This window comes from Musa acuminata, chromosome BXJ2-4, assembly GCF_036884655.1.
Source record: "Musa acuminata AAA Group cultivar baxijiao chromosome BXJ2-4, Cavendish_Baxijiao_AAA, whole genome shotgun sequence".
NCBI lineage: Eukaryota > Viridiplantae > Streptophyta > Magnoliopsida > Zingiberales > Musaceae > Musa > Musa acuminata.
In genome coordinates this window covers 46793427-46818427 of record NC_088341.1, presented here as the reverse complement: position 1 = coordinate 46818427, position 25001 = coordinate 46793427, and the positions used below count along the sequence as shown (strand labels likewise).

General features: G+C 43.4%; 4 protein-coding genes and 2 long non-coding RNA genes across 6 annotated transcripts; 4 read left to right on the top strand and 2 right to left on the bottom strand.

Annotated features, from left to right (window-relative positions):
* The first annotated feature begins 662 nt into the window (after nt 1–662).
* On the top strand, nt 663–4221 carry LOC103982209 (riboflavin biosynthesis protein PYRD, chloroplastic). The gene is made up of 3 exons (XM_018825338.2): nt 663–1029; nt 1894–2192; nt 3423–4221. The coding sequence occupies exons 1-3, from the start codon at nt 718–720 to the stop codon at nt 4015–4017; spliced, it is 1206 nt and encodes a 401-aa protein (XP_018680883.2). The 5' UTR covers nt 663–717; the 3' UTR covers nt 4018–4221.
* A 1203-nt stretch (nt 4222–5424) lies between these two features.
* LOC103982208 (amino acid permease 6) lies at nt 5425–8746 on the bottom strand. The gene is made up of 7 exons (XM_009399053.3): nt 8577–8746; nt 8279–8503; nt 8111–8204; nt 7808–8022; nt 7589–7731; nt 7278–7505; nt 5425–6122 (listed from the first exon to the last, which is right to left on the bottom strand). Exons 1-7 carry the CDS (start codon nt 8698–8700, stop codon nt 5700–5702), a joined length of 1452 nt encoding a protein of 483 aa, XP_009397328.2. The 5' UTR covers nt 8701–8746; the 3' UTR covers nt 5425–5699.
* On the top strand, nt 6036–9259 carry LOC108952674 (uncharacterized). Its single transcript, XR_001977759.2, has 3 exons — nt 6036–6175; nt 6729–7134; nt 7238–9259. It is a non-coding gene; the product is annotated as an uncharacterized LOC108952674 (long non-coding RNA).
* Nucleotides 9260–12271: 3012 nt separating this feature from the next.
* LOC135609280 (malate dehydrogenase, glyoxysomal-like) lies at nt 12272–16879 on the top strand. Its single transcript, XM_065102387.1, has 6 exons — nt 12272–12509; nt 12652–12814; nt 13034–13235; nt 16345–16473; nt 16574–16701; nt 16777–16879. The coding sequence occupies exons 2-4, from the start codon at nt 12797–12799 to the stop codon at nt 16371–16373; spliced, it is 249 nt and encodes an 82-aa protein (XP_064958459.1). The 5' UTR covers nt 12272–12509; nt 12652–12796; the 3' UTR covers nt 16374–16473; nt 16574–16701; nt 16777–16879.
* A 290-nt stretch (nt 16880–17169) lies between these two features.
* Nucleotides 17170–19354, top strand: LOC135609279 (uncharacterized). Its single transcript, XR_010485725.1, has 3 exons — nt 17170–17301; nt 17970–18988; nt 19101–19354. It is a non-coding gene; the product is annotated as an uncharacterized LOC135609279 (long non-coding RNA).
* Nucleotides 19355–20012: 658 nt separating this feature from the next.
* LOC135611304 (leucine-rich repeat receptor-like serine/threonine-protein kinase BAM1) lies at nt 20013–24079 on the bottom strand. The gene is made up of 2 exons (XM_065106961.1): nt 21381–24079; nt 20013–20784 (listed from the first exon to the last, which is right to left on the bottom strand). Exons 1-2 carry the CDS (start codon nt 23977–23979, stop codon nt 20318–20320), a joined length of 3066 nt encoding a protein of 1021 aa, XP_064963033.1. The 5' UTR covers nt 23980–24079; the 3' UTR covers nt 20013–20317.
* Between the last annotated feature and the right edge of the window lie 922 nt (nt 24080–25001).

Here is a 25001-nt window from a genome sequence, read left to right as displayed (position 1 = left end):
AGCAAGCAGTGGTGATCATGCATGCATGGCCGTGACGACAAACCAGCAATAAAGCTTTGCATGATTGCCTTCGGGTCGCACGTCTCGATCGATCCCCACACTTGTTCTTGGTGTGGATGTCTGCTGAAGTGCTTAGAGATCATATTGCCTTTGCTGATAACACAACTGTGATTGGTGATTCAACAAGGCTTGGATTTGCAGCAAGAGTGTTGCTTGCAGATGAAGCATCATTTCAAAGTCATCTGAGATGTATACAATAGGCAATCAAAAGTGAAGTTCCATGTAATAATATGCTATATAAAATTTTGGAAAACAAATTTCTTTTTTATGTTGTATTATGGAGTGAGTTAATATAATTTTTTTGGGTAGATATTGATCTGCATAAGGAGGCTTCATTCTTTTGCATGATGGCTGTAATGAAAGACTATTAATCCATGCTTGCACAAAGTCATGTCTGTTGTGGCAAAACTTGCCATTCCTTTAGATCCCACGAGTATCTTAGATCCGTGTTGGATCCAACCCGAATCGCATCGGTCGACGTATGATTCGATCAACATCGATTATGATGACGTCACCGTGTGGTCGCCAATATAGTCCACTGTCGTAACGGTTCATCACGGTCAATGTAACGGTATGCGGCCACCGTTACACCCGTTACGGGTGCCCGTGTATTGTTTCCCCGAAACATGAGGGCATTCTATCATCGTCGAGTGGGTAATGGCGAATTCTGCGCTCTTCTTCCTGGCAATTTCGTCGCCCACAAGCTCCAATATCGGAGCCGATGCACTCCGCCGTCGTCTCGAGTCCAGTTCTTGGTCTCCCGGCCCGCGGAGGGCCGGGGGCAGTGCGATCGTCCGTGTCAGATGCGAGAAGAGGGACGATGCGTTCTTTATGAGGAGGTGCGTGGAATTGGCGAGGAAGGCGGTCGGGTGCACCTCTCCCAACCCCATGGTGGGCTGCGTCGTCGTCAAGGATGGGGAGATCGTCGGTCGAGGATTTCACCCCAAAGCTGGCCAGCCGCACGCTGAGGTATCCATCCGATTGCATCTCTCTTTTTCGATAAAGATGCCTCTTTTTTCCTGTTCTGGTTCAAATTTCAACGGGAAGTGTTCTTTTTGTTAGATTTGATGTCGTTCTGGTGTTTGATTTTTTGGGTTTTTTTCCCTCGTAAATTTAGCTATTTAATGCGCCGCAGTTCTATAGAAGTCATACCTTTTGATGTATTCGATTGAAGGGAAAATGCAACGTAGTGCATTTCCTCACTCTGTTTGTAATACGCTGCTTTAATGCTGTCGTCGGAAGATGATTTTGTATTATTCCAAAGGTTTTACTGACCGATTCTGATGGCAATTATTTTTCCCCTTTAATTTGCCGACCATAAAGAGACTTTTACTTCTGGCTTGGTGTAATAGTGTGGTCACGTTTAGTATCAACTGAATATTTTCTTCTAATCTCTGAGCACATTTTTGTTTCCTTTTTTGTTTTGCATATTCAAGCATACATTACACTACGTTTTTGTTGATGTCCTGATTGCTTTGATAGTTTTTCTTTACGCGAACTTTTCAGATTTGTTCGGTTTGCCTATCTATACAGTAGCCTATGGGCTTATGCTTGCTTTGGCAATTTCTGTTTCTTTGTTTATTTATTTTAATCAAATTTTAAGAGCTTATGTTGCTTGACTCTTTATTTTGTGTTAGCTTCTTCGTATATTTTCTTCTCATTGTTTTGCTTGATGCTATTGGGTTATATGCTTTAAGATCACTCTTGGGTAAAGGTTCATGCCCTTACAAAATACTCGAATGAATATGAACCGTGTGCCTCGGAGTTAGGATATATCTGCATGCTTTCTCTTTCCTCTTGTTCAAACTCTTCTTAGGTTTATATGACCTGCAGGTTTTTGCCCTAAAAGATGCTGGAATTTTGGCTGAGAACGCAACAGCATATGTGAGCCTCGAACCTTGCAACCATCATGGGAGGACTCCTCCTTGCACTGAAGCTCTCATTCGTGCAAAAGTGAAGCAAGTGGTTGTTGGGATGGTTGATCCAAATCCCATTGTAGCTTCAAAAGGAGTTGATAGGCTCAGAGATTCTGGCATTGATGTTATTGTTGGTGTGGAAGAAATGTTGTGCCAGAAACTTAATGAGGCTTATATTCATCGAATCATTACAGGGAGGCCTTTTGTTACTTTAAGGTAAGCAGTGAATTATTAATATTTGATTCAGAAAAGAAAATTAGGACTGGTTTGGTTTATCTGCCAGGATGATCAAGATGACCAATGTGCTCTTTTGACCTTTTTTCATTGCTCACTATAAAAGATACATGAAGTACTAGCTTCATTATGCAGGAGTTCACTGGCAAGATTAGGATGATAATTTTCGTTTGCATGACTGTAAGTGTTGCAAAAATGCTAATTGAGTTAAGCTTTCCAAACTGATTTTAACAAGAATGAAACAGTAATTTTGAGAGCAGATGGTCCATGAATTTATTTGAGATATACGTTCTGTTTGGTTTTTTTTAACTATACTTTGTTACAAGGTTGATATAGGAAGTTCCCCATGTCTGTGAATTTCTGAATTATTACATGCTATTTTTTCCTCTTTTCTTATCCAAAACCCAAATAAATCATTAAAATCACAGTTGTATTTTGAATTTTTTTAGGTTCTGTTAGATGAAGATAGACATTCGTTCCATGTTTGTTGTCATTTGACATATCTTTTCTCAGAGTTAGTACTTCATAAATGGATGAAATGGAGACTAAAAGTTACCGCAACAAAGCAATCGAGTCTTAGAAATTATAACAATATTGCATTGAGAGAAAGAATCAACTTGTCACAACTCTTGCATGTACTTATCAGAGTGTGCATCAGAAATCACCTTGATGTTATTTTCCAATTTCATGTGTTAGTGAGAGACGAGAAGTGATTCCTGCAAAAGGTACCATTCGATTGGTTTGTTGGGGGACTGGCTAACATATAATTGGCTAACCACCTGTCCAGTCTAAAGAAAGTAAAAATGACTCAATGCTTATGTTTATATGTGAAAAGTTATATAATAAGAACCATAGTTTTTTCCTTTTAATTATCAACCACAAATAGAAAAATTAAGAACATGAGCAGTAGTAATAAGATACCATGAAGCTTTACATTGTTAGTAGCCTACCACTTTTAGTCCTCCAGCCTGGACTCTGAATATGATTGCTACCTATCTTTTGTTCGATGCATGGGGTATATTCCTTTGGCCATTTCCTGTGATATTTGATGAGGATAACTAAAGAAACTTTGTTTTCATTTTGCTTTTGTTATTAAGGGTTAAAAAATGTGATCATTGAAATTTGCACTCATCCTTTCTTGACTTCCTGGTTTGCATATTCATCCCTTCAGCTCAACAACTTAAATATGAATTTTTGGTTTTATGAGTGCAGATATACTCTCTCATTTAACGGAATGATTATGACACAACTTGGAAAAGGTGCAGAAGGACGAGGCGGATATTACTCGCAGTTACTGCAGGAATATGATGGGATTTTAATTCCTAATGACTTGTTGTCCAAAATTTCCACTTTACCAACATCTTATGAGATTGGCGCTAATCAACCATTTCATATTGTGATTGCAAAGGGTTCAGGTTATTCATTATGCCTTCCAAGACTGACAGCAGGTTCTGCAGCAAAGATAATAGTTCTGGCAGAGAGACACATAAAAGTGGAGCCTGAAGTGGAAGGCATTGAGATGGTGGTTCTTGAACAAATTACCTTAAGTTCAATTCTAGATTACTGTGGACGTCGTGGACTGTGTAGCATTTTGTTGGATTTCGCAAGGGGTAGCGAATGTCTCTCGAAGCTTCTGGAAGATGCTGTTAGTGAACACTTGATACAGAAGGTTCTTATGGAGATTTGCCCATTTTGGAACATAGGAGAAAAGACCTCAGAATTGGAATTTAGCTATGATTCATTGAGACTAAAGAACTTAGAATCAAGGATCTCAAATGAGAGTGTTTTGGTTGAAGGTTACTTGTAGTAGTTTTCTAGTTGGTCATTGAAATTTCTTTTTAACTGCATGGAGCCTGAACAATTTTGCTCAAGTTTTTCTACTCTCCGATGCTGCCTCCAGCTTCACCAGTTGCAAGAAAAGCAACTAGTCGCATGAAGATTTTACAGGAAGATTGTACACTTAAATCATACAGTGATCACTGAATCTATTTGCATAATTGTTTGATGGTTACCACCTGATCTTCTAGTGCTTTTTGGTGTTTTCTTATGGTTTCTGTGTCTCACCATTATTAGATAGTCTTTTACAAGTTATTGTTGCTAATGCTGACTCCCATATTTGTGACAAACAAATATGGAATCAAAGTATATTGGTGCAAGAAGTGATAAAAAAAACCATCTTCTTCTTCTTGTGGTTGAACTGGATTCAGTTTTACCCTTTACTAAGAAAGAGTATTTCTCTGTTGAGTATGCAGCTCTGTTTTGTTTGATGCTAACCAACTTACCTCAACTTTGATATTGAATATGTTTGAAATTTTAGTTCAAGCAATCAAAGTCATCTTTTGGTGGAGATTGAAGGTGTGTCATATTCTGAATGTATATTTTTCTTTTCTGCGTCACTTGTTCAGTTCCATATACTGATTCCTATTCAGCCAAAATTCAATAGATCATGATATGTTCTAGTGAGCAGGGCTCAGATTCTAAGCTCTTAAAGCTGCTGCAGGTCCAAAGTTATTAATACAAGGATATAGCTGCGAGCTTGGTCCAGGGAGCCCAAGTATACCGACAAATGCTTCAATACCAACTCAGATATGATCCAGACCATCAGGAGAAACAAGGCGAAAGGGATTTGTACATCGGTGATGATTGACACCACAGGAAGCAAGGTGCTCATGGTCAATCACAGTGTGCAATGTGCATCAAAGCTGAGGTTTTGCTCCTTTCTTTTTCAACATTGCTTTTCTTTTTTTTTCCTTTCATTAATATTTTGGGTTCAGTTTCTTCAAAGAAATAAAGAAGGTCGTGGTCAGACTCATGTATGAGGATTTATTGTCTTCTATGTTTCTGAGTTGGTCTTGTCGGTGAACCTGCAAACAACCTTGTGTGAGATGCCATATTTGTGTATTAACATATTTCATCAATTTAGCTCAAAAACAATGTTGCTTAGAAATTGAATGGAATTTTTTTTAGAAATAGCAGCCAACCGTAATGCTTGAATTATGATTAAATTGCACTATGATACAAGCGCTTTACTTTCTTAGTCACTTTCATATGTGTTTCTCGTGTTCCATTAAGACATTCTCTGCACTTCACTTGGAAAACTAACAAAAGTTACTTGTTTACTAGCTTCACCTTTAGCACCATGGAAGATGAGAAGTTGAAATGGAAGGTAGGAAACATGTGGGAAGACAGTGGTAAAAAAGTGGCATTCTGTAACTAAGTCAAATGATGTTCCTTATAGGACATCTATCTCCTTAGGATATTTCACTTTCAATAGTTGAATATTACATCACAGAGCAAAAAGAACATGTCATTTGTCCCCAGGGACAATTATGAGTCTTCAAGACAACATTCTTATATCCCAGTTACATGCATTTGTCCTTCATCATGCCCTCTGACATGAAAAAGTGATCATTAAATCTATCTTTATTTATGAATCTATTTGTATCCAGTGTTAAGTCATGCCGAAATTTGACTGGATCCACCACCTTGTCAGGAGATCTTGAAAGGCTTGTAGTCTTGAAGGCTATGAATGAGTCCTTGAACAGATCCACCGGCTGCCACCAGTGACACTATCAAGCAGACAATGCTCAGGATCTTCAGCCATGTCCAAGTTGCAGAGAACCTGCGAATTTTTGCTTGCACGATGTACATCTCCACCGGAAAATACACGGTTAGCGGCCAGAATGAAACAGCCCCAATTAGACCCAAGAAATCGTTAAAGAAAGGAAAGATCATGGCAACTACGGCGGTGATGATGACGAAAAGTGATCTCCAGATCATGCGGAAGAGACTGAAGGGACAATCACCCAGCAAAGGAATGTTGATCACATGCTCAGTTGTCACAAAACGATTATCTGGCCAACGGTTCCGGCTCCAAGTCTCGATGAATTGGAAAATTGGTTGGGCAAAAACCTGCATTTACCAATATCATTAGCCAATCATTTTGGAGGTGCTTGTACTTTAAGGTACTAGGACCACAAGTTGAGTCTCATGATTTAGTTGGTTAAACTCCACTTTCTTCCATTCAATTTGAATTATAACCTATAAGTTTAGGCTGTATCATGACACAGTTTGTTGATTGTTTGTAAAGCTAGTGTTAAGATGCATTATATGAGATTTATATGTGATGATGTTGGTGCTACCTCAACAATGATACCAAGTTTGCGTAAGACTGTTCTGCTATCCATATTTTGGATGGATCGCATGAAACTCTTCTGCAATGTAGTGCATATGTATGTGTGTATCCTGTGGCAACCATGTTGAGAACCATGACAACCCCAGTTATAATGTTTCTATGCTCTGCAGAGACACACACATGGGGGGTTTTGTATGATGTTATAATGACATAGTTCATAGATCAGCTACTTCAGGTGGTGCTTCTAGGGTATTCACATATGTGGTTGAATAAACAGGCTGGATGGGTTTTGTAGGGTAATGGAATAACTGTTTCATAATAGACATGTTAGTTTCTATCTTAATAATGTGATTTATCTGAACATTGTTTTGTTCCTCTCTCAGGACCTGGTTGCTGGTCTGCATGAAGGTGCCCATGTGTCAACAGCAAGAACAGAACCTGTGTGCTAGTTGGTGGATGAGCATCAAGCCACACCTAGCGGACCAGGTCAGGACAATCTCTAATGATGTTCATCATTCAATTGGATTTGTCTTGACTGGCAGGAGAGGTGAATCCACATGTCAGGTTGAGGTCAGAGAGCTTGTTTTGCATGATGTGGTTTGAAGGTTCCTACCCAGTGCACCTACATCTGACACTCATCACAGTGTCAGAGGACATGGTTGCTGTACCAAAACCACGCCCTTGAAATGTCAAAGGTTTCTCTACCACAGCTAGTCAATGGTGGGCTCACAGTGCAGATCATGTTTGATCCTATCGCTGTAGGCAAACTGTGATGATGTTGTTTGCAAGGTTGTCACTCGAGTCTATGATTCCAAATTATTGTATGATATCAATATGTTAACCCTACAGGCAAAAGATAACAGATGCTTGTGTCTCGGAATTCATCATGCAGCTTCATCAAGGAATCAAAGCTCCCAGCTTTAGGTGTTTACCTGGAAAGCACCGATGAGATGGACGACGATGCATATATTCCCGATGTCGACGAGCCAAAATGGATCGTAGAAGCCGAATCCTGTCAAGAAGTTGCCGGGCGCAGTGTTCCCAAACGCAGCATATCCCAGCACACCACACAGCATGTAGAAGGTGGTGGTGGTGAGGACCCCAATGGTGGTGGCCTTCTTCATCACCTGGTTTTCCGGTGGACTCGATCTCAGAGTATCCTGTCAACCATTCATCAGAATTCAGCATCATCATATCAATGATGACAAAGCTTGTCAGTGAGGAGGAGCACAGAACTGCATACCTGGATCTCGATGAGAACGTTGGAGTAAGCATACGCAAAGGCGATGTCCCCGAGAGCCTGAAATGTTCGCCAGATCTTCTCGCTCCCCGAGACATCCACCCCCACCGTGACTCCTGTCAGGCTGGTCCTCGCATGAGGCCCTTCTGCGTTGCGGGAACATGGATGCATGTCAGGCATGGAGACAAGGAGAAGAGAGTGGGCTATTTTTGGAGGACCCACCTGCTATTTTGGCAATGGAGAGGCCGAGGCCGATACTGGAGTAGGCGACGGACATGATGGCCGCCACAATGGAGAGCCACCAGATCTTGTGGAAATTAGGGATCTGAGACAGAACAATCTGTATGCACGCGAAGATGGTCATGTTGGTGGTGTTGGACTCCCCGCACGCGGCGTCGTGGCCGTTCCTGTGGAAGCAGTTCGACCTTTTCACGGCCCTGAACACATGCAGGTATCGGAGGTGAGAAGGAATCCTTCAGTGGATTCACATGGAGATGTACGACTGGGAAAAGCTAAGCTTATCACCCCATGCTGATGGCCGTCGTGATGGTATAGCCAATGGTGACTCCTACAAGATTCACGTACTGAGCCAGTGCGCACAGTTTGGAGCTCACACCCCCTGAAAGAGAAGCAGAGATGAAGCAAGATGGCAAGTGTGCCGAAACGGATGACCCACTTGTGATCCGTGTCTACCTAGGTGCGTCCTCACAGCATCTTTGTATCTGTAGTTTCTCTTGCCCTGAGGAGATCGATAGCAGTCCGCAAGGAGGCTGGAGCAGAACCAGGTGATGAGAGAGAAGATCAAGAGAACTGTCGGACCAGCGATCCACCCTAACTGAGCCAAGGCCCAGGCGAGCGAGAGCACCCCGGAGCCGATGACGGCGGTAATGATGTGAGCACTCGCAGTCACCAGCGTCCCTGCAGCCACCCATCGATCGATGTCAAGGTAAGAGCTGCTGCTGCAACGAAGAAGAGAGTGTTGGAGACCAACCTGTACGCTTGACGCGGCCGTCGTCGTCGAAGTCGTCCCGTGCCGGACCGCGGCCGCTGGCTATCTCGAAGGAGGCTTCCTCCATGGGGACAGACTTTCCCTGCACCTCACTCGCCATGACCATACGCTCTCTCGCTCTCTCTCTCTCTCTCTTTATATCCTAGCCTTGGTCAGAGACAGTGCATGTATCGGCGACCTGCTGCCTTCCTCAGTAAAATAAAGGAGGAAGAAGACAAGCCGACCTTCTTTAGATCATTCACATGAGAGTTAGAATAAAGAGGATCTTCCACAAGGAATTACTCGACCACACGTTCTTACCTCCTCCGCCCACCTTCTTGTCGTCTCCTTGTGTGAGGTCCATGGTGGAGTCCAAGCTGGTCTTCCTGACTTGGACCGAGACCTGCTCTAAGTTGTATTCTTCTCAGGCAGACTGAGCTTCGGTTTGAGGAATAAGGTCAATCAAACAACTTTGACTAGTACCAATACACCTTGAGAAGGGAACAACCCTAAGGATACTACTATATGTTGTATTAAATGGGTTTTAGTTTGGGTGCATGCATGAAGTGTGGAGACTAAATTAGAAGAGATTTGATGGAAACAAAGTTTACATTTACTTCTTCCATTATCTTTTGTCTCTCTTGTCTTTTTCATAATATATATTTTAAATATAACTTCATCCTTTATCTCTCTCTCTCTCTCTCTCTATTGTTGAGAGATTTGGGTTGGTTAGATCTATGTGTGAGCGTCATATTGTTTATTTAATGTAATAAAAATATTTTTTTAATTTTAAATAAAAATAATATCTATAATCAATTAATCTTGTCCAAATATGGTATCTATTAAATGTTTCTTTTAGATATGCTCATATAATCTGAAATCATACTTTTCTTAATTTTCTGGCAACTTCTTTTACCCAGCATAAAAAAGAAAGGTAATTCAAGTGTCTAATTAGAGATATATCAATAATATTTAAGTTTTGTCTTACCTGAAAATAAAAACAAAAGGGTGTGTGATTCATCCTCTATGTGTGTTGGAGTTAAAAAGTTGTGGTGGCTTTGTGTGTAATACATGCAATGAGACAAATGCTTGTGCATTATGAGGAGATGTGAAGCATATAGTGTGGTCCCTTGTATCACTTTTGCAAGCAGTGGCAGCTAAGTATAAGGGAAGGTCCAAATTGGATCGGCACTGTGACAGATATGGCCTCGAGATCCATCATCTCCCAATTATTGAGAGAGAGAGAGAGAGAGAGAGAGAGGTTGGATGTTTGCTTCTCGTTCCTTTTCTTGGGAGTGCTGGAGAGAGAATCTGAATCGTGAAGGCCAAAAGGCAATGTGAAGAAGACAAGCATGGGTTGACGACTGTTGGGAGGTCTTCTGCTTGGGGTCCCTTGATGGCTCTTCACTTACCGCTTAGGCCATGGTTGTCAAGTAGCAAGTGACTTCTTGGACTCACTCTCTCTGTTCCTTCGTCTTCCTTTCTTGTGTCGTTTGATAGAATTCCAACAGGCACGATTGAGGTTTAGGTCCTGCTGGTTTTTTAGGTTCAGAAAGGAGTGGGTGTCAAAAGTCAAGAGTAGGGATGGCCATTAGATCCATTAGGCCTCACACCTTCATGCTTCGTTGCAGTAGGCCGATTGCTGCTTGACCGAGGTGGGGAGGAAGGATGATGATATCAATTTCCCAAGTCTTCATTTAGAATGAGGCCATGCCTTCTTCTCATCCTCGGTAATTCTGCAGCAACAACAGCCACCACAAACCCTGAAATGTCAGCTCACTGTCGTATGGGATCCAACAGTGACATGTTTGGTGTCATCTACTCGGAGCTACTAGCCAGTGAATAAGATCTATCAATACATTATGGGAAGATAGAAGAAGACTATAAGAAAAGAGATCATAGAAATTGTGAGCTCAGAATGGAAAGTGGATTCCTTTTATTTTTCCAATCCCCCTTGACATAGTGATCAGGTTTCAAAAGGCATGAGTGGGGATAAAGATGCTAAAATGACTCCAATACAATCTCTCTCTCTCTCTCTCTCTCTCTCTCTCTCTCTCTCTCTCTCTCTCTGTGATTGTTGGTGCTGAAGCTGTAGCAGAAAGGTACGGGCAAGGAGAAGAAGACTGTGGAATGCAGATTCCATGTAATAATCTGTGGGGGATCGAGAAAGGGAGACGACTCGGTGACTCTCCCTTTCTGCACTAAATGACATCCAGGGGGACAAAATAAAGCCTCACACGTTGCCAGCGACGTGTTCGAGTGTCACATGCATTGATGTGGACGACCAATCGAGTTCCATGATACCATTCAACAACAGCACCATTAATGCAGTGCATGTAAACGCCTATCGCTCTCATGTATGTTCGTCTCTTGTAGATGCTGCCTGTGCAACCAATGCAGTTGTCTTCAGAAGCTTCGGTCTTCAACAACATTTCTTTGGCTCCGCGGAGAGGAAGAAGAAGAAGATAAAAGTTGTTCCTCCTTCCTCCAGAAAACAATATTGTAGGGCTCTCGTCCTCTTCTTGGGGCCTGTAAGGCTTTGTTTCGTGGTGTCTATGGCCTTGTCTTCTTCCAACTTTCTTCACGAGTCCGATCTCTGAAATCTTTAGGCCGTCCCTTTTGCACTGTGACAGATCGACGTGGGATGCCAATGCTCGTACAGAAGTGGAACAACATTTCGTGTGGCCAACAACAAAAGCATGCTTCGACATGCCATGAGGAACCGAAGCATCAACCATTTGCTTCGGTGGAGCATCTTATCGGTTACTGTATGCATAGGGCGCGATGGGTAATGCATTTATATTTTTAATGTACGTCGTTGTAGTGGTTGAATGTTTCGAGTGTTCGACATATGCAAACTGATAAGGCACATCTCCGCACCATCCACGTGGTATCACATGGCAATGCAGCGATCAAACGCTATCGTATTGTTCGGTATCGAACACCACGGAGCCATTCCAAAAAACTCGAGGTAGCACCACACGATCATTTCGAAAAGTTCGGAACGATGTCACACTATGCAGGTCCATATAAGTCGATCAGTGCTCATCTATAGGGTACAGACCATCTTCAAGAGGAGTTGATAATCATTAAAGGACCATGTACGATCGACCCTCCTATGTAATTATAAAAGTTAATACCCTAACCAGTACTAAGCGACATTCAACTCATTCTTATTCCACTCAACTCTATCTTAATTTTTTTAGGGGTAAAATCGAAAAATCCTCCTCCCAACTTTGACTTGAATGCAGGAGCTGACGATAAAAAAGCGAGCAATGAGGGCCCCAACTCAACTCGACCCAATGCTCATTTTCCCGACTCAAATCTTCACGTGTGTAATTTTGCTCATCCGACTAGTGTTGACACCTCAACCAACAGTATAAAGGCTCACAAATACAAACTATATTTTATAATATAGTGTTAAATGTTGGACATTAACATAGTGGTGTTTGATAAAAATATATTTTAAATTTTTATTTAATATTATATGATAAATTGAATCTTATATTTTTTATTTATAAAATATATTTATATTTATTTAAACATTATATATATATATATATATATATATATATATATATATATATATATATATATATATATATATATATACTCTCTCCTCTGCTTACGTCATTATCTCTCCTTCCTCTCCTCTTCCCTCCAAGTGTATTCAAACATTTGGGCCGTCCCATCTCGACAACACCAACTCCTCGAATGCCTCCCGACGCTACGCATCGCCGGGATCAATTCTCAGTCCCACCCTCCCCATTCTCGGGTTTCTCTTCTTGATCATTCTCCCTATTTTTGCACCAAAAAGAGGGAGACCATCCCACTCTGATCGGTGCGTCGTGTTGGATTTTCGAGGAGATGGTTTTATTTCTTGGAGAGATTGAATCTTGGATTTGGGGATTTGGTGTTGTGTTCTCTCCCACCATCGTAAGTCTAGGGTTTCTCTGACCGATCTTTTCTTCTCTCCATCTTGTTCATTGGATGTTAAATTCAATGAATGAATGGTTCTTGATTCGTGTTTGCTTTTCTTGGATCGGATGAGTGATGGGTTTTCTTTGTGCGGTTGAAGTTGGAGGAAACCTTCTTGCTGGGCCGAGTGAATCGCCGGTCAGGAGGGGAACTGGGTTTAAGGTGGTGATTTCCGACGCTGCTGAGAAGATCGGCAAGAGAATTTTTATGCCGATGATCCTGGTGCCACCGCAGATATCGGCCGCATGAATACCGGCGCCGTGGTAGTCCTCCGGATGCTTTTCACCTCATTTTGTATGTATTATAGGCATTTGGGTTCATGATGTTCTGATTGATGCATGTAATCGAATTCCTCGTGTAAATAAATCAGATTTAGCTGCACTTCTATCTGTTGTTTTAGTATTTATTACCTTTGGATTGCTTCGGAAGAAATTAGACACACTAATATAGATCTCATTTGGAACCTTTGGATGCACTTACAGGAATGGGCCTTGCCATTACCCCTCCCTGTCAATCCTTGGAAGACAGGGATAACCATGGATGATTTGTTTGACATCAATGCTGTAATTGTTCAGGCATTTTGTGATGGAAATGCTAAACGCTGTCTGAAGGCAAAGGTTAACCTGGTTGCCGATTCACCAAACTCTGCTGTTCCCATACCACCTGAGGATTATAAGACAGCTGGTACGTATGATTCCAAGCATCTTTTGGGAGTAATAACGATGGATGTAGAGATAGCCAATACTTTTGAGGGCATTATCAAGTTTATTGTATTCATATGTCCGTCAGCATCTATTTTTGCATTACCTTGCGAATTCTGAATATTGTCATGGCCTTCAAAGTTGCAGACCGATTACAGAAGGTTTTTTTCTTATTTTACATTTCAGGTTAATGTAACATTGCAATTTGGTCCAGTTATAGTGCTTAACTATTGCATAATTAATTCATCAGACATGACACTATAACTGCAATTTGGTCCAGTGGTAGTGTCATCTTGATGAATTAATTATGCAATATGAGAGCAACTGAATTCATTAGCTTAATACCAGTCATTTCTCATTAATGTATTAACGTTCCTATGATCGGTGGTCATGCAGGAGCTTCTAAATTTGCCTTCATATCGCAGGTCAACAAAACTTTTCTGGCTATAAATCTCTTTTTATGCATTTTGTGTTTTATAAATTTGTAGTTACTAAATTTGCAATGTTGATATTGTCAGTCATCATAAAATGAGATCTTGTTTTAAGCTACTTAAAATAACTTATTAAGATGAAGAAACACACCTAGCTTTTCAAGTGTTACCCTAATATGTTCTCTAATATGGATGTTCCAGAGTTTTAAATGATTCGTAGGCACTTTTCTTGCAGATATGACATGCACCACAAGGAAATGCCTGCCATTGACATTTCGTACATGTCTATGCACTTGTATACATTAAACCTGTTTATTAGACATTCTTATTATGGCAAGGCTAGTTTGGACAAGGCAAAGAAAGAGTTTGCCAATAAGTATTCAGAAGAGCATCTCTTTCATTCACAAGTGACAGAAGAAAAATGCCCGACTGCTTAGCAGATTCAGTCCATATGTAAGATCTAGATTCCATGCTTGAAGAAATACCTATGCTGATATTTGTTTCTGCCGTAACAGATTTCATAGTGAGAGTTAGTAATCATAATAATTTCTTATGAAGTCATCCCCTACTGTTTTTGCATACTTTAAGAAAAAAAAAAGTTCTTTGTCTGTTTTTTTGTTAATTTTCATTTTGAGATTTTGTTCATCACACAGGATTTGAAATTCAACATGTGACTAGTTGGATGAAATAACAAGAACTTATGCAATAGCTACATTAGCTGTCAATCAAGGTGGTTGGTGAAAATTTGTACACTACCTGACTGAATAAATGGGTTACAGTTTCTCAAATTCGGTGATGAGTAATCTTTGAGGTGTTTGGTTACGACCTATTTCTGGCAACCAATGAGGTACAATTGTCTATTGAGTGTATATTTGTGGTGAAACTTCCACATGGGAGGATATCTATTATGCTCAAGTGGCTAGTGGTCGAAGAAGATGCAATAACTGGCTTTGCTAGATGTTTCAGTTTTGAACTTCAAGAATATTAGAGGAGATACAGCCCACATATTTTCACTTCCATTGAGGTCTTCATTCATGATGTGTGGATTTGGCCTTGGTAGCTTGCGTTAGGGTTTCAATTTTTCAATGGGCCTTAGCTTTTATTTTTTTCACATATAGAATATGGGATTGGATCATATTTTATTCATTGCATATTCGGGCATTGTCAGGATTTGTCTGGAACTCTGATCTGGTTGTTTCATCTACCTCAGAAGCTGACTATCCTAATCTGTCATAATTTTGAAATTTGAAGAAAACATGGTGCCTAATCCTAAGGAAGTTTGCAGTGGGTCGGAGTCAGGTAATGGTGAAATGAGGAAGCAAAACAGAGGTGCATGTTCCAAATTGATAACTTGGATGAACTACTTATGATGCCTACTCAAAAGTAAGAAATTCAAAAAGGCATGTTATAGTAGAAATTTTGTTAGGGACAATTAGTACGATGAACAACATTTGTAATTTGGAATGTAATATATTTTTTACTGATGAAGTAGATAACATCTAACATATAGTATAATTAGCTGTTTTTTCTTGCATTAAATGAGTCTTTGGAGTAGTTGGGGGTCATAGACTTCACAAACTACTGCCTTAATAGAAATTCTTTCTTTTTCTCCCAAATTTATCTCACCGGTGTGGGAAGAATTTAGCTGACTGAATTATTCATCTTTTCTACCTCCAGTCTACATGTGTATGGAAAAGTCTGTGTAGACTTTCAAATTGATGCAGTGATGAATTTATCCGTCAACATGGTAATTTATTCATTTGATACCAAACATAACTTTAAGAGTCTTGGTAGTGTTTTGCTTAGTACATGCTACATTAATTGGGGTTGAGTGGCCATTAATACTGACCTAGATCTTATATGTTTATGGATATGTGCATAATAATGATATACTATTCTTGGACAATTATTGTGGCATAACTTAAAGAAGTAATTAAGAATTTGCTTATTGGATGGTAGGTCTCAAAACTGGTTTTTAGTGCTTTCAATGCCTGCCTACCCAAACTAGCAGTTCCTCAAGATTGGTTTCTGTCTTTGTAAAGGGCTCCATCTTGGGCCCCTGAGACTGTCAATAGTTCCCCCAACTTTAGGGGTATGAAACCTCAGTTAAGACCACTGACTCTGTAATAGCAGGTAATACGGCATAGAAACTGTGTGAGGCATCCAAGTATCCTGTTAGTGAGACAAATAACAGGACATCTCACATGGCTTTCCCCTGTTGTCATCATATGCAGTACTTGTTCCTGCATGTGCATGAGGTTCGAGCCATGGATCCGGAGGGTCTTAGCAAGACACCATCATCATCATTATGGTACCGGGCAAATATCTGGACCTCGAGTTGGTTGGATAGTGGTTCAGCATTAAATTCAACTATGGAGTGAGTAGTCCAGGCACAATGTGTTTTTGTAGTCACATAACCATGTGTTGTGCTAAATGGTGTTGCAAGTCCTGAACAAAGGTCTAGGGAGTGATGAAAGAGAACCTTGTACTTTTCCTGCATCAATGAGGCATGAGATTTTGCAGTCGGATGCTCATGTGTTGGTTAATGTCGTTGCAAGTCTCGAACAAAAGGTTTAGAGAGTGATGAAAGTGAATCTCGTTCATTTTCCTCGCATCACTTTTGCAGTCACATGATCATGTGTTGTGTTTATGGTGTTGCAGGTCTCGGACAAAGGTCTAGAGAGAGATGAAAGGCCAACTTTGTACTGTATTCCTCTGTCAATGACAAGTGAGACTTTGCAGTCACATAATCATGTGTTGTGTTAATGGTGTTGCGAGTCTTGATTAAAGGTTTAGATAGTGATGAAAGTGAACTTTGTATTATTTTACTTAATCAATGACAAGTGAGACTTTGGCAGTCGCATGAATGATCATGTGTTGTGTTGTGCAGGTGGTGAAGAAAGGTTTAGAGAGCGATGAAAGTGTAACTTTCGTGCTATTCTTTTTTCCTGCACCGAAGTGACAAGTATAAGCCCATGGTTGCAATTTTGGTGCCTGGAAAAATGTTGTATACTCCAGGTGAGTTTGATGGCAGTTGAATACACACAATATGGATATGATTTGAATAACCCAGGAACAATCTCTGTTTTGCAGTCACATGACCATGTATGTATGGTGTTCGTAGTCGAGGCTCGGTGAATGATGAAGTAAATAAAGCTCGTCCTCTTTTCCGGCATCAGTTACAAATCAGAGGTACCTGAGGCTTGAAGTTAATTTGATAGTATCTCGTCATTGAATTCAAGTATGAATGGAGTGGTAGTCGTAGTCGTAGGCCTGAAGAAAGGTTTTGACGGTGATGAAAGGTAAAATCCTTGTACCTCGGTCCTTCATCAATGGCTACTGACAAGGAAGTGGGTGCCTCATCATCATGACAAACTACAGAAGCAATTAGTACATGTCCAATTTTAGCTTCCATGAAACCAAAAAAATATATTTCTGTGTGATTCTGCGTAATCAATGCTGCTGCCTTCTTGCAGGATCAAAGCTTCATGCCACCATCAGATAAAACGAGCGATCCTGTAGAGAGAGAACGCGGAGGTCCGATCCTGCACCTTCAACGGGGTCCATGGCTTCTCTGGCATGCGAGAGATGGAATTATGCGAGTTGCGAACGCCACAGGTTGGCATTTGCTGTGACCACTCTCCTTTTGCCTCGTATGCCCTTTCCGCATCACTCTTGTTCTTTTGGCTTAATCCTAATATGCATATTCGTATATAAAAGAAAAAGAGTACACTTATTCATGTCATGACATCATATACCTTTTAAGTTGATCTCATAAAAATAAAATTAAATGCACACAAGAATCAATTAAGTCATTGACATCTATATTATTTGTAGTGAGGAATTGCTTTATATGATAAAATCTCTCCCATTTTATTGCATATCTAGATCAAAACTTGTTTGTTTTTCTCATTTCTCCGATAGTTTCATCAATTTACTGCTGATGTTTCCTTAATTCAGGTGTATTGGTCCACCACATCCTATATATCTGGTACTGTTGCTACATATTATTAATTGCATAATAATAATAATAATAATATTATTATTATTATTAAAATTCCAATTAGCTTAATTAGAGAGGATTCCATTTCCATCATTCAGGTGTCAGGTACATGCTGCTATACAGGTATGGTTGACCATGAGATTTCCTTCAACCTAAATCTACAGTATGTGTTGCATCTACCAATGAGCAGAAACCATGATTATTCACTTTTTCTTTAAATCGCTCATGCAGCTTTTCTTTTTCCTTTTATTTGTGTTTTTAACTCGAGCATGATGACCTGCAGATCTTATCTCCACTCAATGATTTCCACCAGCTTTTGATCTGCGGTCCTCAGTCGCTGGTGCCTTTTCGACCACATGCATCGCACGTGCATGGCGGTCGTCGGTCAATGCTGCTGCCGATCTGATGATGGCATTTCCTGCCCTACGTACGGCCTTCCCATCATGCAGCGTGCACGCGCACCGTCGGATCACGCCCGCCTTCGGTACCGGTGACGAGCGACCACAAAAGAGAATTGGGGCCCCACGTGAGTCGTGTGGTTTTTAGAGAGCGGAGGTGACGGGTGGGTTTCCGCTTCAGTAATTAATGAGAAAGATACGGGTCTTCTAAATGATACCGCGTTGGGTTGACCGAGGGAGGTGGGAATTAAATGCTGACCGTGTGATGTTGGGGTCACGCTGCGGATGCCGTCCACGGCATGGGCCCGACCAACTTAAGACGGTCTCGGTGGGTACATGGAGCGGGTGGCGACGAACCCGCGTTCTCCCACCTGCTTAGGCCTTCCGATCGTGAACGGACGGTGATCGAGACGGTGGGGCCACCACGTCGCTAGAGGTGGAAGGTGGTCGGGTTTAAACATGGGGAGGATCGCGTGGGCCCGCCCGAGTATTGCTCTCTTTCGTGGGAACAGCGGTAAGTCAGTCCTCTTCTTCATACGTTATGGGAACCCTCTCTCTCTCTCTCTCTCTGGCACAGCTTTGGGAGCATTGTTTCAGTTCATCTGCATCACAATACCAAAGGAAAAATGAGAAGGAACGGCAGCCAAGTCGAAGACATATGCTGCAGAATGTGGCACTCTCAGAATAATACAAAAAAGTCTTCAGCCTTCATACCGTTTCCATGCGAATTTTTCAGCACAGCCACATGCGTTTCCCAGCTAGAAAGAACCCACCCACCAAGTGATCGACAAATCGATGGGAGAAAGGGGAGGAGGATTTAATGCTCTTCCATCATCGTCGATGAACAGTTCAGACTGATTCGTGAAACCAAACAGGACAACAGTAGCCATTCTCACACTCACAGGTAGTCGATCGGCAAAGCTAAATCTGCTCTCAGGACTACTCAAATCTATTGTCTTTTTTTATCAAAGAAGAAGAAGAAGAAGTAGTAATAATGCTGTTGCTGGGTTTTGCAGGCCACATGGGAGGAAGAAGACAGAGGAGTGCTCTGCAAGGGACAGCAGCAGCAAAATCATGGCTTGCAGGCGTGCGGGAACCTCAAAATGAGGGGTGTTATTTAGTGTCTCGAGGTTGGAGGAAGCCTCCTCCACTAATTAAAAACAAGCACTTTGAATTGAATACAGCCAAACTGGCCATTTTGAGTGGAATGAGACTTGAGCCTTCATCAAGGAAGAAGATTCAAGTTGGGACCATCCGCTTCACAATCTTAAAGCTTTTAGGGTATCCAAGTTTTGCTCCCTGCAAATAATAATAACTCACACCTATGTACATACATATTTATAACATGTCCATATGTTAGTTGACTAATCACTGGCCATACATTTCGTTTGACTCACTTTATCTGCTCATCTTAAGGTTTAGGTGGATGCTTCAGGCTGCTCTGAGATGCCAAACATCATGATGGATATTTAGAGGGCTAAGAAATCCGGTGACGGCTGATGGATGATCCAATTACATGCCTTGGGACGAAGGGGGCTGTCACGGTTCGCTGTACCATATGATTGATGGTAATTGAATTAGGGATACGTGTTTGTCCGAGAATTGCAAGGATGTGGAATCGACAACTTAATTGTGACTCAAATCAAATTCATCATCGGCATTAACGTCTCATTTTTAGCTATGTCGAAGCCTGTCAGATCAGATAGCTACATGCCATCTACTGTTTCCTGTGGCTTAATGATTGCTATTCCCATCAGATTGCCTTTATGACCCATCACCATAAAAAGAGAGTCCAAAATTTCATGTCTGGAGTCACCTCTCTCTCTCTCTCTCTCTCTCTCTCTCTCTCTCTCGCTTAGCGAGAGAGAGCAGTGACTGAACTAAAATCTAGGGAGGGAGTGGGGAGGCATTGCATTCAAGTCTATCCATTAGATAACAGGAACAGAGATTTCATTACCAATACCAATACCATGTCAGCTTGTGAACATAGCCTGCTGTTTCTGCTAACAGGTACAGAAGCCATAGGTCTGACTCCCTCAGTGTTCGCACTGATGAGATGAGTCTCTTCGCCTACAGCGAGCAGCGCTGCAGAGTAGCAGAGAGGAGTTGACACCATGAAGAAGAAGGCAGAGTAAACTCACCAAACCAGCTGTACATCAACAACACCTATTTTAAAGCTATTTTGATGATCAAGCAACTGAAAGCCAAGAAAACTCTCCAGCTTCTTGCTGCACTAAATGCTAAGGAGATCTGACGGTGGTGAATTCGAAGCCGGTTGCTGCTGCTGCTCATCCTTGTTTTCCTTAGCAGGTGACTCCACAGGGGCGGCCGGAGGTGGTGGTGCAGACACATTGCCACTGGACGAGTCTTCTCCCTGTTTCAGCGGCGGCTTAGGGAGCTCGGTGAGGATCTGAACGACCTCCCTCATCGTCGGCCGCTCCACGCTCTGCTCCTCCACGCAGAGCATCGCGACGTAGAACACATGCATCGCCTCGTGGACGGGGAGGGTCGGAAGCCTTGGGTCCAAGATTTTAGTCACCTCCTCCTTGTTCGAGCCCGTCACCTTCCTCACCCACTGTACGATGTCGACGCCGTCACCGAATTCACCGACGGGCTTCCTCCCGGTCACGAGTTCCAGCAGCACCACACCGAAGCTGTAAACATCGCTCTTTTCGTCCACTTTGAGGGTGTAAGCATACTCTGTGGACCAAAACAGCAGGATGCTGAGGAACAGTATCAACATGTTTCGACTGAATCGAGAACACAAAAAAAAAAAGGTAGCTAGCACAGATTAAAATATGAGAAACCTTTCATCAGTATCATTATATCTAAAAGAATTGAGACATGGATCCATGCTTTCCATAAATTAATACTCTACTCTCCCTCATGCATGCATCTCAGGATGACAAATGGTTCGACACCAATTCATGAGGCTCTTTTGAAACATTTTTTGTTCCATCTCAGTCTATCTAAAAGCTTATGCGTATAGACGAAACATGATCTATATCTTTACACTCCCAACAGGGAGGAAGGAACCGACCAAAAATTGCAGATAGCATCATCCCAAATCCAAGACTAGGCTCACAGATCAACCAACGATGGCTACATAGATAAATCTAATGAGGCAGATGATTCGAAGCATGATGATGATGAAGCTTTAACAAAGTAGTGAACAAGATTGTAAAGCTAACATGGATAGAAAGAAAGATGTTAATTGTTCATTCATGCATAATATGTATGACCAAGCTTTTATCAGGAGAATCGAAATCAATTGGGCGGCGGAGAAGGAAGAGAACCTGGTGCTATGTAACCGTAAGAACCGGCAATGGCGGACATGCACTCGGACGTGCCCGTGTCCTGCAAGAACTTGGCGAGCCCGAAGTCGGCGACATGAGCTTCGAAGTTGGAATCCAGGAGGATGTTGTTGGACTTCACATCCCGGTGGAGGATCAGCGGGGAGCAGTCATGGTGGAGGTAGCACAGACCCTTGGCGGCCTCCACCGCGATCTTGTACCTCGTGTCCCAGTGCAGGTGCCCGCCCTTCTTGCCATGGAGAACCTCCCCGAGGCTGCCGTTGGGCATGTACTCGTAGACCAGCAGGTTGGTCTCGTGGTTGGAGCAGAAACCCAGCAGCCTCACGATGTGCCGGTGGCGGATCCTCCCCAGAGTCTGTATCTCGGCGTTGAACCCGTGGTCGTGCGACGATCCTCTGCTCATCGCCGGAAGCCTCTTGACGGCAACCTGTTCGCCGTCGGGCATCACGCCCTTGTAGACGACCCCGGCCCCTCCCTTCCCGATGATGTTCTCCTCTTTCAAGCAGTTCAGCACGTCGTCGCACGTGAAGTCCAGCCGCTGGAACGCGGTCAGCCTCCACGCCCGGGCCTCGCTGGCCCTCTTCAAGGACCGAGCCTTGATGATGGCCGCAATGGCGAAGGCAATGGAACAGATGAGAAGGCCGATGACGAGCAAGAGCTTGAAAGAGGCGGAGAGGGCGCCTTTGGCGCGGGCGGTGTGGGAGTCGTCGGAGATCCCGGGCCGGCACGGGCCGAGATAAGGGCCGCACAGGTCCGGGTTGCCGACGAAGGACGTGGCGTTGAAGTAGCTAAACTGGCCGGTGCTCGGCACGACGCCCGATAGGTTGTTGTAGGAGAAATCCACCGCCGTCAGGCTCTGCATCGTCGAGATGGCCACCGGGATTGGGCCCTCCAGATGATTCCTCGACAGGTTGAGGTAATTCAAGATCCGCATGGCGGCTACATCCGCCGGGACGTCGCCGGACAGCTCGTTCCTGCTGAGATCCACGAAGGTCAGCAGCTTGCACTTGCTCATCTCCGGGGCGATCGGGCCAGAGAAGCGGTTGCTGCTCAAGTCCAGCTTGGACAGCTGCTGCAGCCTTCCGACCTCGGGCGGAATTCTGCCGGTGAAGGAGTTCTGGTTCAGCAACAGCTTCTGGAGGCCGGAATAGTTCCCGATGGACGACGGCAAGGGGCCGGCGAGCCGGTTGTTGGAGAGGCAAACCTGTCCAAGATTGGGAGAAATGGAAGAGCTACCGGTGTCGGGGAATCCGCCGGTGAGGTAGTTGTCCTGGAGCTCCACCTGGGACAGATTCGGCAAGCTGAGGAGGCCTTGCGGAATGGTTCCGTTGAGGTAGTTGTCGCCCATTCTGATGCGGCTCAAGGATTCGCAGCGTCCGAGGGACTCCGGTATCTGGCCGAAGAGGAAGTTGCCGAGGGCGATCAAGGTTTGGAGCTTATTGCCGTAGCAGAGGTCCGGGGGGAGCGACCCGGTGAGCTTGTTCGACGAAAGGTCGAGGAGCTGAAGGCGGCCGTTGGTTCCTAGACGGCGAGGGATGCTCCCTGTGAAGTTGTTCTCCCACACCTGGAGCACCTCGAGCTCGGGGAGGTCGCCCACGAACTCCGGGATTGCACCGAACAGCTTGTTGCGGAAGAGGTTGAGGAGAGTGAGGTTGCTGAGCGCGGCGAAGCTCGGCGGGATCTCGCCGGTGAGGGCATTGTTGGAGAGGTCCATGGACTTGAGGCTGCGGAGGCGGCTGAGCTCCGGTGGGATCTCGCCGCCGAGGCCGTTCACCTGGAGGAAGAGGGTGTCGAGGTTCCGGAGGTTGCCCATCTCGGGCGGGATGCGGCCGGAGAGGCCGCAGTTGGCGGCGTCGAGGCGGAGCAGCGCGGAGAGGTTGCCGATCTCCGGCGGGAGACCACCGTCGTAGCTGTTGTAGTAACCGATGTAGAGCTCCCGGAGCGCGGAGAGGTTGCCGATCTCCGGGGGAATGGGGCCGCCGAGCTCGTTGCCGGAGATGGCGAGGTACTCGAGGAACTGCCAGCTGCCGTATTCCGGGGGGATGGAGCCGGAGAAGAAGTTGCCGCCGAGGTGAATGTGGCGGAGCTGCGGCAGAGCGGCCAACTCCCTGGGCAGGGGGCCGGTGAGGTTGTTATTGTAGAGGTCGAGAACGCGGAGGTCGGCGAGGCGGGCGAGGGGAGCCGGGAAGGAGCCATTGAAGATGTTGTTGGAGAGGTTGAGGTGGCGGAGGGCGGGGAGGAGGGCCAGTTCAGAGGGGATGGGGCCGGAGAAGGAGTTGGCAGCGGCGGAGAGGCGGAGGAGAGAGCGGAGGCGACCGACGGCGGGAGGGAGGAGGCCGGAGAGATTGCGCCCGGAAAGGTCGAGGGAGACGACGGCGCCGGCGTCGTCGCACGTGACGCCAGGCCAGGAGCAGTGGTCAGTGGTCGCGTCCCAGGGGCCGAGGGTGGCGCCGGGGTCGGAAAGCTGAGCCTTGAGGGAGAGAAGAGCGCGGTGTTCCTCCGCGTAGCCGGCGCCGTCGTCGGCCGCCGTGGAGGGCGAGCCGAGGAGGGAAACAAAGAGGAGGTGGTAGAACAAGAGCATGTCTTCGTGGTGGACGAAACTACTCACACTCAACGGCCACTATAGCCGGTGTGTGTATATATTAGCTTCTTTTGGCCTCTTCTTCTTTTTCTCTTCTTCCTCGTCTCGCGCTCGCAGTCAATTATAGAGCGCGAAGGAGTGGAGAGCATCGCATGTCATGTATGGATTTATGGATAAGTCCAACTAAAGTGATATTTTGCATACTAGTCCCTACCAGATTTAAGATTCAGTACATCATCGTTCCCTTCTTCGTTCTTATTTGCATATTGATTTGGCTTACTATGTTGCTTAAGAAATGCATAAATTATTTGCTAATTGAAAATTAGATATAATTCCTCAAACTTTTCATGCCTTGTTCGATACATGCATCGTATGGCTATCAGCACAATTAAGTGAACAAAAAAGTCAGTCAGATCATGCAACTATTTTGTTGATTATGATAAGTATTTGTAAAGCTTTTGTCATTAAAAAATTGTATATCAGATTTGCCTTAGTTAAATATTTACATGCAGAAATGCAGATCAGGTTGATTTCAAATAAATAAATAAATAAATAAATAAATAAATAAATAAATATATATATATATATATATATATATATATATATATATATATATATATATAAAGGATTAAAAGATCAACATGAATGTAGGACAAATTGCATACTTGTCCCCAAATACCATAAATTCCCATAAAAAATAAATAAAACTATCCTAGTTATCCATTTAAGTATCATTAATTTCCCTCTAAAATCAATAAAATATGAACTTCTGTGAACACCCTTCAAAGAACAATTGAGGTAGAAAACATGAAAGAAATGGATAAACTTAAGAACAACAATGACATTTATAACTACAGAAATGATGCAGACACTATTGATATTTTGAGACCCTAACATATCATGAGTAACTTATGAATGCATGTGAAGAAACCTCGATCACAAGCGTATCACATCCTTTTCCATATATAATTTTTCTGGTTGAAGAAACCTCGATCTGTTAGGCAGTGACAAGGAAACAATGG